Here is a 13,078-nt window from a genome sequence, read left to right on the forward strand (position 1 = left end):
TTGAGATTTCCTGGTAAAATTTCTAATTGCAAGGTTAAAGAGAAATGTTTACAAGATTCTTCAAAGGGATCACAGGTTACATACAAAAGAAGAGAGTCAAAACAGCATTGTACTACTCCTCTCTATCATGAAGGTAAAGAATAGCATAGCAGCGTTTCAGATGTTTAAGTGAAAAGGACTAGGAGTTAAAGGGTTGTTTATATTTGAGGGCAAAAGAAAGACATTGCCGTACATTCAAAGATACAGAAAATGTAGCATCCTATACCCTAAGATAAGTATTTTAATAAGCATTCCTGCCAAATAGGAACTCAATAAAAACAAAGATATCCAGATAGGGGAATATGGAGAATGGAAGGAGAGATTTATGCCTTAAATGCAGGCATAAATCTAAATAGATGGTATTAATGTGATTGTAAATGGTAATTTAATAGTGAAGGAAAGTCTCTTGAAAAAGGTAGATCTGCCTTCTCTATCAGCTATCTACTGCTGCGTAACAAATTACTACCCAGTACTGGCTTAAAAACAACATGCTTTTATTAACCAACAGTTTCCTAGGTCCAGGTGTTGCTTAGTCAATTCCTAGCTCAGGGGCTCAAAAGGCTGAAAGCAAGGCATTGACTAACTGAGCTCTCATCTGAGGCTTGAATAGTGAGAGATCAGCTTCCAAGTCCCCTTAGGTTATTAGCAGAACTTGTATCCTGTGGTTGTAGGATTTGTGAAATCCTTGCTCTTTGAAAGCCAGCAACTCTGACAGAGCCCCTCCTACTTCCAGTCTTGAACTTCAGGGCAGGCCTGGACCCTCTTAAAGGTCTTGCCTGGTTAGGCCAGGACCACCTGGGAGGAACTCAGAGTCAACTGATTAGAGACCTTAATTGCATCTTCAAAACCTCTTAACTGCCATTTGTTCTTGGATGGAAGCTCACACTCAAGGAGAGGGAATTACACAAGGGTGTGACTCACTAGGGGGCCCCCTGGCCTATGTTCACCACTCTTGCTCTTAAGGAAAAATTTCAACAAGCACAGTGGTTTCATATTATTTAACCCAAAGCCCTGTGTTGTAAGGGGTGAGGATAGGAAAGACTGAAAAGCATACAAATGTGTTAAAGATTTCACTCCAGGCACATGCCTGTATTCCCAACACTTTGGGAAGCTGAGGCAGGTGGATCACCTGAGGTTAGGAGTTCAAGACCAGATGATGAAACCCCGTCTCTACTAAAAATACAAAATTATCCAGGTGTGGTGGTGGGTACCTGTAATCCCAGCTACTTGGGAGGCCGAGACAGGAGAATCACTTGAACCTGGGAGGGTAGAGGTTGCAGTGAGCTGAGATTGCACCACTGCACTCCAGACTAGGTGACAGATCCAATGGGCAGGTAAAGTGTTTATTTAACGTTGGTATATGTATAAAGACATTTAGGTTTAGGTTTAAATAAGACTGCTGAAAACAGGGAGGTAAACTCTGGCAATGTAGCAGTAAATGGTAGAACTTGTAAACTGAAAGTGGTGGGGACATGGGGAGGGTAGACAGAAGGAATTAAAGGAGACACAGGAGTAGCTAAATCATGCTCTTCTGCCCAGAGGAAGAGTGAGGGGATGTGAGAGGCCACATGATCCTGTGATTTTTCTCTCCTTGAGGGGATGGACATTCTCCCGTTTTGGAAATATTTTTGCCAATATATATTTACATATAGTAGGTCTGCATAAATCAGGGAACTGCAGATGGATGGGTATCAATTCCTAACTAGTACTTACCTGGAGTTAGAATTTGGATAGGTAGTATTTGGGGGATAAGGTTAAGCTTTAACTTTTTGCTTATATATACTTTTTAAGTAGTAAGTTTTACTGCTTTATATTAATATATTTTTAAAAACTACATAGTTTTTATATTTTAGGAGGATATATATAACACTATAAATATATAACTATATCTATATATCTATGTATAAAACTATATATATATATATATATCCCCTCCTAAAAGGAATGAGTACAATAGTTAGCCAAGTATATAGCTAAGAATATTTTTATAAAGGAAAACAATGACTGGGAGCTTCTGCCAGATGTTAAAACCCATTACGATGCTACAATTGTTGTTACATTCAGTGTTCCCCGTGCAAGAATGGGCAGATAACCAAAACTGAAGATGGCCCAGAAACCGTCATCTGTAATAACGACGTGTGACTGACTCTTAAAGAGGAATTGCTAGGAATGGGAAGGAAATTCTTTTTAAATAAGTGCTTCTAGAAAAACTGGGCTGCTAAAGAAAAAAAATGTTCTAACACTTCTAAATAAATTACATATAAATAATTATTTTAAAAACCTCTTCTTTGACTTTTTGTGGCCTCCTCTGCTTACTTAAAGTCCTTTTCTTCCCTTTTCCTTTTTCAGCCATGGCTCTTGCCTCTTGCCCACATCATTCCACTAAAAGAGGTTTCAGGAAAATTCATGGTGAGGCTAGGAAGCCTCCACTTCCCCTTCTGACTAAGCCAGCGTCCCTGTCCCTTTGCCCCACTGAGCCCTGGCGTCCCTCCGGAACGTCTCCTTGCTGTGTCTTCTGCAACTTCATTCCTGACCCGGTTCTCCTCTCTAGCCTCACTGAGGCTTGGTCTCCCGGACACTGTGAATGACGTGGGTCTCCAGGCCCCTTTCTCTCTCCCTCCTCTTTGGTCTCATTCACTCCTATGGCTGTATCCACTGTCTAAAATGTTGATCCCCAAATAGATATGGTTTCTCCCTTCTTTAACTCTCTCAGTATTTTCTTTATATGTGCCATGACAATTATGTTTAGCCTTATATTAAATTCTTTTTGGTTTCGGATTTTCTTCTTCCCTACACTAAATCATAGGCTCCGGAAAGACAGTGACTCCATAGGTTCTTTTTCTTTCTAAATTCTCTACAGCTCTTAATATGGTGACTTGCACAGAGCAAATGCTCAATGGCTACCTTTACTTGAATTAAAACTACTCTTTAACACATGAATGAAGTAAAAGAAACCAACTTAAACATTTTCATGGAATGTAAGTTGTCACTGTAGATCATGGAATTGTTAAAAAGCAAAATTCATGGAGGGACTCTGTAACCCCTCTTCAGACATACCAAAATACTGCTGTGTCCTTCACAATTACTTCAATGCTGGTTTCTAATGTAACTTACAAGACTTTGCTTAGTGTTCATACCTCATATTGTCAAAAAGTCAAGAAACAGCCCCACAGTGATTGATTTTTATTTCTAAAATCCAATGAAATGACCAACAACATATGTATTTGAAATTTTTGGTGACAAAATTTAGAAAAAAAACTCTGATTTTTAATTATGAAAATAACATAAGAATAAATAGAAGAAAAGAGAAAATTCAAAATTACTCATGGTTTTACAACATAATGTAAGCCATAATCTGTGTTGCTTCCATTCTGTTTTTAGTATTTATGTTTTTAGTGTTAAATAATTGAGGATACCTACAATTTTATATTGTTCTGCTCACTCATAATAGGATATTATGTTTGATTTATATATTGCTAGGAAGCCTTACTAGTTTTATTTTAAATGGCTTTATAATGTTCCCATGAGGAAATACCTATTCATTGCCTTGTCGTTGCATCTGATATGGGGCTATTATAACTCTTTCTGTAATTAATATCCTTATTTATATTGCTTTCATACTTTCTGGGTTTCTTTCTAGGGATAGAGTCTCGGAAATGAGATCACTGGATTATAGATTTCATTACGTTGTTCGTACTTTATTATTGTTATTTTTTTTTTTTTTTTAGACAGAGTCTTGCTCTGTCACCCAGGCTGGAGTGCAGTGGCACAATCTTGGCTTACTGCAACCTCTGCCTCCTGAATTCAAGCTATTCTCCTGCCTCAGCCTCCCAAGTAGCTGGGATTACAGGTACCTGCCACCACACATGGCTAATTTTTGTATTTTTAGTAGAGACGGGGTTTCACTATGCTGGCCAGGCTGGTCTTGAACTCCTGAACTCAAGTGATCTGCCTGCCTGGGCCTCCCAAAGTTCTGGGATTACAGGCGTGAGCCACCGCACCCAGCCTGTACGTGCTTATTTATTTTTAAAGGCTACAGACATTTTAATGGAAAGGATGAGAACTCCTTAGTTGTTGGATAAAATTACTTCCTTTGCTGGATTCCACTTAGCCAGGGAACAAGAATTTCTGGTTATTTTGTGCACCCAGCCCTTACAAGTACTGTGATAAATACAATACGGCTAAATCAGAGTGTCTTCCTTTTTCAGCCTATTATTTAACCAGACAAGCAGACTGAGTGGCACACACAGGAATAATGAGGCTAAGGTTGAGTTGTCGATTGTAATTTCTGAAATGGTTTAAAAAATGTGGAGATCTGTAAAGGTTGAAATACTGGAAAAAGTTTTCATAGAGGAAGTAAGTTTGGATGAAATGAGACCACGTCTTAAAGTAAATATTAAGAACACTTCTTTACTGGCTTAGTTTCCTGGAGATAAAATGATGATTTTCATTATTCAATTATTAATTGTAACTAAATTTGTTCCAACAACAAAGACTTAGAATTGGTGTACTGCTCTTTGAATTCTTGCTTATTTCGATTCTAAAATTAACTTCTGTAAAGAACCCTGTTGGAATCAAAGTCTTTTTAGAAACATTTCTTCTCCATCCCTTAATATGAAAAGCATGAATTTTTATTAGTTTTGACTGAATTACAGTTTATTTTTGCTTGAGACTAAACATCAGTTTTGTAAGAGTGCGTGCTGCGTCCTCTGCCAATGAGTGATGCATGTGTGTGTGTGTCATTCCACAGACTTAGATTGAAGTGTGGACCTGGTTTTCCCTGACAAAATAGGGTGTTTTTGAGGCAGCTTTGAAATTTGGAATCTTTCCTCTGGCAACCTCACCTGTGTGTCAGCCAAAGTACACTGGCTGTCTCCCCTCTTGAAAGGACAGGATTCTGGTGTTAGATCTATAATTTCTTCCACGCATGGTGATACGGCCTCTGCTTTGCAGGAATTCAGAGATTTGTGGGAGAATCAGACGGGAGAGCAGATAAGTTATGATTTGGCACAGTGAACTCCGTGACCATGACAGTCCCGGCATGCTCTCTAGGCATGGTGGTGGAAGAATATGGTTTGTCTTGAGAAAATCAAGGTTCAGCTTTGCAGAGGGAGGACATTTGGATTGGGAACTGCAAGATGAGTTAAATACGTGAAGATCAGGTTGGGGGAAGGGTGTGAAAGAAGGTGACTCCTCAGAGAAAACAGGATGCCCAAGACTGGATGTTTTCTGGGAATAGGAGTAGTGAGGAGGGCAGGAAGAAGGGGCCCAGGGGCCTCCAGAGGAGGAAGGTTTGAATGGAGACACCTCGGCACATCAGTAGTATCCATGATTACCTATTTTCTGTATTTAAAGTTTTTAGCTCAGAGTTGTTCAGCTCTAATGACAAGCTGAGCAATATGACAAATATATTTTATATAGGGATTAGCAAGGCTTACAGTATAGAAATGTGAGTCACCAAAGTGCTATCCAGGGACTTTTAACACCATCTTGCTTCTCAGTAATCAAGTTTCTGTGAAGATTAGCTTTTGTCCAGTCTTGCTGCCAGAAACATCTCAATAGATGCTCAAGGGACTGAATGTCTTGCCATTTGAAAAAGAGAATTAACCAGGGAAAAAATTGTAGTCTCTCCACCCTCAAAAAAAAAAAACAGCCATCCATCCAAACAAAAACCCAAACACCAAAAAGATTGAAATTGCTTATTATCTTGGGTGTTTTCATTAAGTCTGTTTTGTTGAAGACTTTAAATAAAAAATAAGACGCTTAAATACTTGGCCTAGAATTTGCTTCTCAGTCTTGTTTTTAAAATGTGATAGTTTGTGTGCTAATATGTTAGTGATGTTAATGTGTTTCTAGAGACCCAGTGATGATTATTTGATTTCTTTGACTTCAGGTCTAATGGAAATGTTTTCTAGGCTTCGGACACCTCTGAACTTTGGTAATGGCTGCATTTCCCATTCAACCAAAAGTCTTTTTTTGTCACTTGGCTCCCATTGATCAGCCCAAGGGGAACTTGTGAATATGTGAGTCTTTGTGTTGTGATAAACATTTTGAAGCAGAAAAGACTCTTCTCTTTTTTATTCTTTTGACTGAGCCCAGGCTACTCGTGAATCAGTAGGAAAGTAAAAATAGAGACTCCAGGGAGAAGAGGCCGTACACACCCAGATGAAGAAGAATGACCAGATTGATGCTAATCTTAACATTATTTTGATCTTTTGTATTACTATACGTCCTGGGTTAGGGATGAAGAAAGTCAAGGAGGCTCATTCAAGTCCCTAGAGACAGAGGAAAATAAGACATGTCTTCGGGAGGCTGTATCCCACCAGGCGTGAGGCAGTGGGATCACAGCAGTGGTCTCAGAAAGGAAAGAAAGGCAAAGATTTGAAAGACGCTTCAGAAAAATACCCGGCAGAATATTGCTGATGGCTTGGCCAGGAGGGGCAAAGGATAAAAAGGAATTAAAGGTCATTGATTCTACAATTTGAGCTTTATCTGGCTCAATTACAGGTCATTTATTCTAAAATTTGAGCTTTATCTAGCTCAAATAAGTCATTAGCGTGAATATAGATAGGAAGTTCTGTTTCTCTTTTCTCTTACTTCCTTTCCTGCTTCCTGAGCCCTACTTCTTAGGGCATTGAGAAAGAAATAAGGGAATAGCCCAGCAAGGATGATTTCAGTGCCTAAAGGATGAGTCATTGGGTGTGGCGGTCCCTTACACAACATGAGCTGAGTAATGAAGTGCAGAAAAAATTAAGTAAATACCATTCAGTTACTATTTGCTTTATGCATATTTTTCTTGAGGCTGTTGGGAAGTGTGGACATATCATTATGTGCATTCTTAGGCAAGATAGAATGTAATTTATTTTTCTCTCTAAAGGGTGGGGGATAGGGGTAAGGAGAGAGGGAGAAGGAGAGAGAGATGCCAATCTATTTATCCATTTTGGCATTCAGTGTAACACCAGCAGATATCCTACCTTTCAAATAGCATTAGATTTTTAGTTTTTAATAAAATTATAAAAGAGCATATGTTTGTAAAAAAAAAAAAAAAGGTACCAATAATGTAGAAATACGCAGATGTGAAAATCAAAGTAATCAAGTCTCCTGGAAGTAATCCAGTCCCACTTCAGGCATTTACATACATACATGCACTCACAGTCATTAAAAAAGAAACGTAAATGAGAAACTTTATGTTTTTACTCTGCAGATTTTTTAAAAATGCCTCTTCTTTGTTAAATGAGTGCTGAGCTCTATAGTTTTGTATATTTCCACAATCAGTTCGGGTTCACTCTCAACAGCCTACTTAGCAAACACAGACTGTGGGATGGGATTAGGGGCAGGTTCAAATCCTAGCTTTTTTCCCCAGCAGCCTTGTAATCTTGGACTTTTTCCTCAGTTTCCTCATCTGTAAAATGGGGAAATAAGGATAGTGCTGTTGTGAGAAATAAATTAGACGTAAAGCAAGGAGTGATGTCTCTGAGAATTAAGTCTAAGTATCACTCAGCTTCCCCTGTCTCCTTAAAGTAGAACTGAGACTCACTTAAATATCTGATTCCAAATCTTCACTTTTAGGTTGCTGATATTATATTTTATCAAGGCTATCTAGATATTTTCTGTTTCTTTTAGAGACTTAGAAAGCATTTACTATTGATTACCTTTCAGGCTTTTAACTTTCTGTTACTCAGGCTTTAGGACACGTAGGCAGAGAAAGTACAGATAAAAGACTATGGGGGACCTATGGACAGTGATCAGATGTGTTACTTTCTCATAAGGCATGTTTTTACAACAATCTAAAGTCATGAGTGGGCATGTGTGTATACACTCACCCACACACACCCGTGCTAGGAATCTCCCTTGCCCTGTTCCAGACTACTCCGTCTTTGCTTTCAGAGGCCATGGGAGCTAGAGAGTCCTGGATGAGTCATCCTGTTTTGCTTGTTTCTCCACAGGAACACACTGTGAGTTGTACAAGGATCCCTGCGCTAACGTCAGCTGTCTGAACGGAGCTACCTGTGACAGCGACGGCCTGAATGGCACATGCATCTGTGCACCCGGGTTTACAGGCAAGTGATTCCATGGACTGAGTTTTCAAGTTTACCCCAAAGTCCCTGATATTGCAGACGTTAAACACACACACACACACACACACACACACACACACACACACACAGATCCATCATGAATAAAATATTGTGAGATATGAACACCATTACAAAATGTAAGGAGGCATGGCTTGGATGAAGATCTATTTTAAAACAGCCCATTGTGTGTTGACGTTAAATGGAGCTTTTCTGAGATGGTTGTTTGGCGCCTAGCCTTACAAAGACTATCATTACTGTATGCTTCTTAGGCTAGGACCATGAAACATGAGAAGTGAGCCATTACATGAACACTTGAAAAAGGTGAAGGGTTAATGAAAGTTAGAAGATGAAAAGAAGGAAGGGGTGTGTCTTCCGTAGAAGCTGCTTTCAGCTGCCGTATTTCTTCTTATTGCAAGATATAAAAGTGTCAGGGGAAAGTGGGACAGGAGGCGAGATTGGGGGAGGGGTTAGACTGGCTTCTCCAGAAACCTTGGTGGCCACTGAACACCGAGCAGGACAAGCCACTTCTGGATTGGGGATTCCAGCATAACTTGGGGTCCTTATTCAAAATCACCCCCTTATGAGCTTCAGGAATTTTGTGAATCTCCAAAAACAGATGTGAAACGTGGTATGTATGTGTATGTGCTCAGGGTAGCCTCTCAAATGTTCATCAGATTCTCAAAAGAAAATGTTCCATCCCCTGCTTTTCTGACAGAACCCAGGGATCTTGAAATGTAGAGAGTAAGACAAAGATGTTTTTAGAGTTTTCCTCAACCAACAAAAGCTTAAGGGTCACTTTGGATTGTAAATTGGAAGAGGATGACATATCAGGTGCCCACAGAGGAAGGTGGGCTCTGAAGCCAAAAAAAAACAACACGTGTTATCACTGGCTAAAGAGCACCTTGCTGTGTTCACCTCTCCCCTGCTAAGCCACTGTGGCCACCTCCCTAGCCCTGGAGAATTTCACAAAACTTGGGTCTCTCAGCCATCCCAGGGGAGCCTCATCTGTGCTCCTGGGAAAGGTGACAAAAGCCAAGATGTGGGAAAAGCAACTTCTGATTTTCCTTCTATTTATCTGTGTCACAGCCTGTGTTTTCCTTTTGGCTTTTCTTGGGACTGAGAAGTGGGCTCATTCCAAAAATGATTCGCAGATGGCTTTGTTTTGCTTATAAACACACGCAGACATATATACTCACCAGTGGAAGCAAAACTAATATTAGGGAAGCATCCTGGGTTTTTTTTCCAGATATTCTTATCCCCCGAGTAATAAAAAGCATAGAAGAAAAATTAGAAAATTTAGGACTATGGAAAAAAATTCCCACTACTGAAAACCGTTCTGCTAGGAAATAACTGTTATTAAGATTTTGATACATTCTGATATCCAGAGGTTTTCCTGAAGGTCTGTGTGTGTGTGATATAGTGTATATGCATATATGTTTGAATATAAAAGGAATCATACACCTCATACTATTTTATAATTTACTTTTCACTTAAAAATATACGTATATTATAAATGTGTTTTTACATCAAGAATAGCTTCTGTTTTATCATTTTTACTGGCTGCCCTGTAGTGCATTATGTGAAATATTGTGAGTTTTTAAAAGTTCCATCCACAATTCAACTTTTGGGCAATTGAGAACTTTTCCCCATTATAAACAACATTACAAGGGATCTTCTTGTATATACATCTTTGTGTACTTATTTTTAGTATAATTTTACAGAAATAGAATCCGAGGGTCCAGGAGAATACACACTTATTTCGAGATTACTCTCCAAAGAAGAAAAAAAAAACATTGCACCAGTATTTACTTCTACCAAAAGTGTACAGAAGCATTTATTTCCTTGTCTTGACACAATACTGAGAATTGTCATTCTAATGGTCAAAAATACCGTTTTATTGTTGTTTGAATTCATAGATCTTTGACTTATAGTAAGATCAAACACTTCTTAAATGTTTCTGGTTAATTATGTTTCTCCCTTTATAAACTCTCTATTCATATTTTTTGTCTGATTTTCTACCAGACCATTCATGCTAACCTTTACTCTTCTTGATGTGAAATAGCCCTTTATTTTAAGTAGATAACATTTTATCTGACATAGGTTACACATATTTTCCACTGTCATTTGCCTTTGAAATGTGGACAAAGTATCTTGTTTTCCGTATATTGCATTTTAGTTTTATGCAATTAAATATTGAGGTTTTGATTTCTTTTCTTGTTTCATGCTAGAAAGATTCCATATATCAAGATTTTAGAAATATTTTCCTGTTATTCTAATCATATATGAATTAATTTTACACATTTAAGTCTCTAATGCATTTGAAATTTACTACAGTATTTTATGAGAAAACATCATGTTTTCTCCAGAATATTTAGCAAATCTCCAACTATATACTATGCATATACTCTTGAATATCTCAAAGACACCCCAAACTCAGCGCTTCTTCTCCTTTCCTTCTTTGAATATCTGCTAGCTCATCAAATGGTATTACTATCACTCCCAGCCATTCCGGCCAGAAACTGGGTAACCATTTTGATACTCTCTGATGTGGTTGGGCTTTGTGTCCCCACCCAAATCTCATCTTGAATTTTAATCCCCATAATCCCCACATGCCAAAGGAGAGACCAGATGAGGGTAATTGCATCACAGGGACAGTTTCCTTCATGCTGTTCTCATGATGATTAGTGAGTTCTCATGAGATCTATGGTTTTACAAAGTACCTGGCATTTCTCTCTCCTGCTGCCCTGTGAAGAAGTGCCTTCTACCATGATTCTAAGTTTTCTAAGGCCTCCCTAGCCATGCGGAACTGTGAGTCCATTAAACCTCTTACCTTTCTAAATTACCCATTCTCGGGTAGTATCTTCATAGCAGTGTGAGAACAGAGAAAAAAATAATACACCTTCCTCTTTTTCCCTTTTACCTCCATCCAACTGCTAAGGACTCCTAAAAACCTTTTACATCTTTTCACTTCTTTGCAGAGTCAGCACCATGCTGCCTTTACCTTCCACCTGCACCAGTGCAAGCCCTCCTGTGTGGTCTCCTCACACCTATTTCCCCTGACTCCTAATCCATTTTTCATACTGCAGAGACCTTATACATGATCATCTAATCTTATCACTCTTTACCTAAAATCACCCATTGGCATTTTATTGTCCTTAAGAAAATGGTGAAAGTTCTTAACGTAATCTTTTTTTTTTTTTTTTCGAGACGGAATCTCACCCTGTCACCCAGGCTGGAGTGCAGTGGCAAGATCTTAGCTCACTGCAACCTCCACCTCCAGGGTTCAAGTGATTCTTCTGCCTCAGCCTCCCAAGCAGCTGGGATTACAGGCACCCACCATCATGCCCAGCTAATTTTTGTATTTTTGTAGAGAGAGGGTTTCACCATGTTGGCCAGGATGGTCTTGAACTCCTGAACTCAGGTGATCCATCCACCTTGGCCTCCCAAAGTGCTGGGATTATAGGCATGAGCCACAGTGCCTGGCCTCCTTAACATAATCTTTAAGACCTGAGTGGTCTGGCCCCATCCAGCCTTTGTAGCCTTGTCCTGGGCCCCTCTGCCTGCTGTCCACCTGAACATACCATGTCAGGCTCTTTTCAGTTAGGTCCCTTCCCTCCATCTCTTGCCTCTCAGCCCCCCGCTGCTCACCTCCTTGCTTGTACCCCCACCACACCCATATATACCCCAGCAGCAAGCTCACCACAAGGCATTTTTTTCATGGGATTCACCCAGATCTCAGGGGGCAGTGGGACTAACTGAAATAGGTTCAAACATCACTCTAACTGGTTTTTGAATACAAGTTGTCTATTCTATTCAGCCTGGGTAGGTTTTCAGCCTACAGAGGACCACAAAATAGTTCCTAAAGTCATTTGTGGGGTTGTGCTGTTAATGTGTTTAACAGAAAACTGGTCCCAGGACATGCTCCGTGGAAAAAGGTTTTCTCTGGCCAAACAAATGTGGGACATGATACATGCCATGTGAAGATTCATAGAGGATGTCTGTGTGCTGGAGGTTCTCAGAGGGCTTACAGTAAAGAATCACGTTTGTTTTTATCTTTCAAATCTATTTGATCATAAAACCTTTTTTTTTTCTTAAAGGGAACCTATTGTGTCCTGAGAACTAATGTTCCACAGGAGAGGCTGATAAAATATTAACTGCTTCCATACAAAGAGTATGGTGCTTCTGCTCTTGAGGCTGAGCTACCTTAGAATAAAATACTCTTTCATTGTACCTGAGTTTTAGCAGAAGTTACACTTGGCCAGCTACTGAGTGTTCATAAGCTCTCTGCTTGGCTGAATGAGTGAATTGGGCAAATCATTGCTATATTATTAGATACTCAGTCCAATATCATATTTACCATATTAGACTGGCTTTCTTAGGCCTTCATGTAAAGTCTAGGGTGTGGTACATGGGGGACTCTGTCCTCTCTTGCTGAACTTAGGCTTCTGGTTGAAAATACTCTTCCTCCAGTCAACTGAACAGAGAGCCTCCCTGCTCTTCAAGCATTGCATTCCTTCTACACAGCTCTTTCCGTAACGCTCACCATCCTGGCCTAGGTCCTGTTCACCCTTCAGTTACTGTCCTACTTTGTGCCCACTTTTGTCTCCAAAGCTTTGCAATTCTGCCCCCTTGGAATTATCTGGCTGAGGACCAGTGGATGGAAGGAAAGGATGCTCTGATGTGACATGAATTCTCCAGAACCTGATTTATTTTTTTTACTTGAAACCATACACTGGACATGAGGTTACTGTACTTCAACAGAGAAGCCAAAGATTCTTCCAAGCCCATTGATGTTGTCATTTGAACAGCTGGGGCACAAGTATACTAGTAACCCATTCCTTTCTCACCAGAGAAGGAAATCCTTGTGCATTATTAAAGGTAGAAATGTGGAAATGTTACTACTATATCTCTTTCTCTCTGTGGCTTTTTTTTTTTTTTTTTTTTTTTTTTTTTTTTTTTTT

General features: G+C 39.4%; 1 protein-coding gene across 1 annotated transcript in view; it reads left to right on the top strand.

The window, feature by feature from the left end:
- Positions 1-13,078, top strand: part of DNER (delta/notch like EGF repeat containing) — a 370,265-nt gene that overhangs the window by 318,317 nt on the left and 38,870 nt on the right. The window contains exon 10 of the mRNA XM_017529081.1: positions 7,986-8,099. Coding sequence (XP_017384570.1) covers positions 7,986-8,099 — 114 coding nt within the window. The remainder of the gene's footprint in view (positions 1-7,985; positions 8,100-13,078) is intronic.

This window comes from Cebus imitator, unplaced genomic scaffold (genome assembly GCF_001604975.1).
Source record: "Cebus imitator isolate Cc_AM_T3 unplaced genomic scaffold, Cebus_imitator-1.0 Scaffold57, whole genome shotgun sequence".
Classification (NCBI taxonomy): Eukaryota; Metazoa; Chordata; class Mammalia; order Primates; family Cebidae; genus Cebus; species Cebus imitator.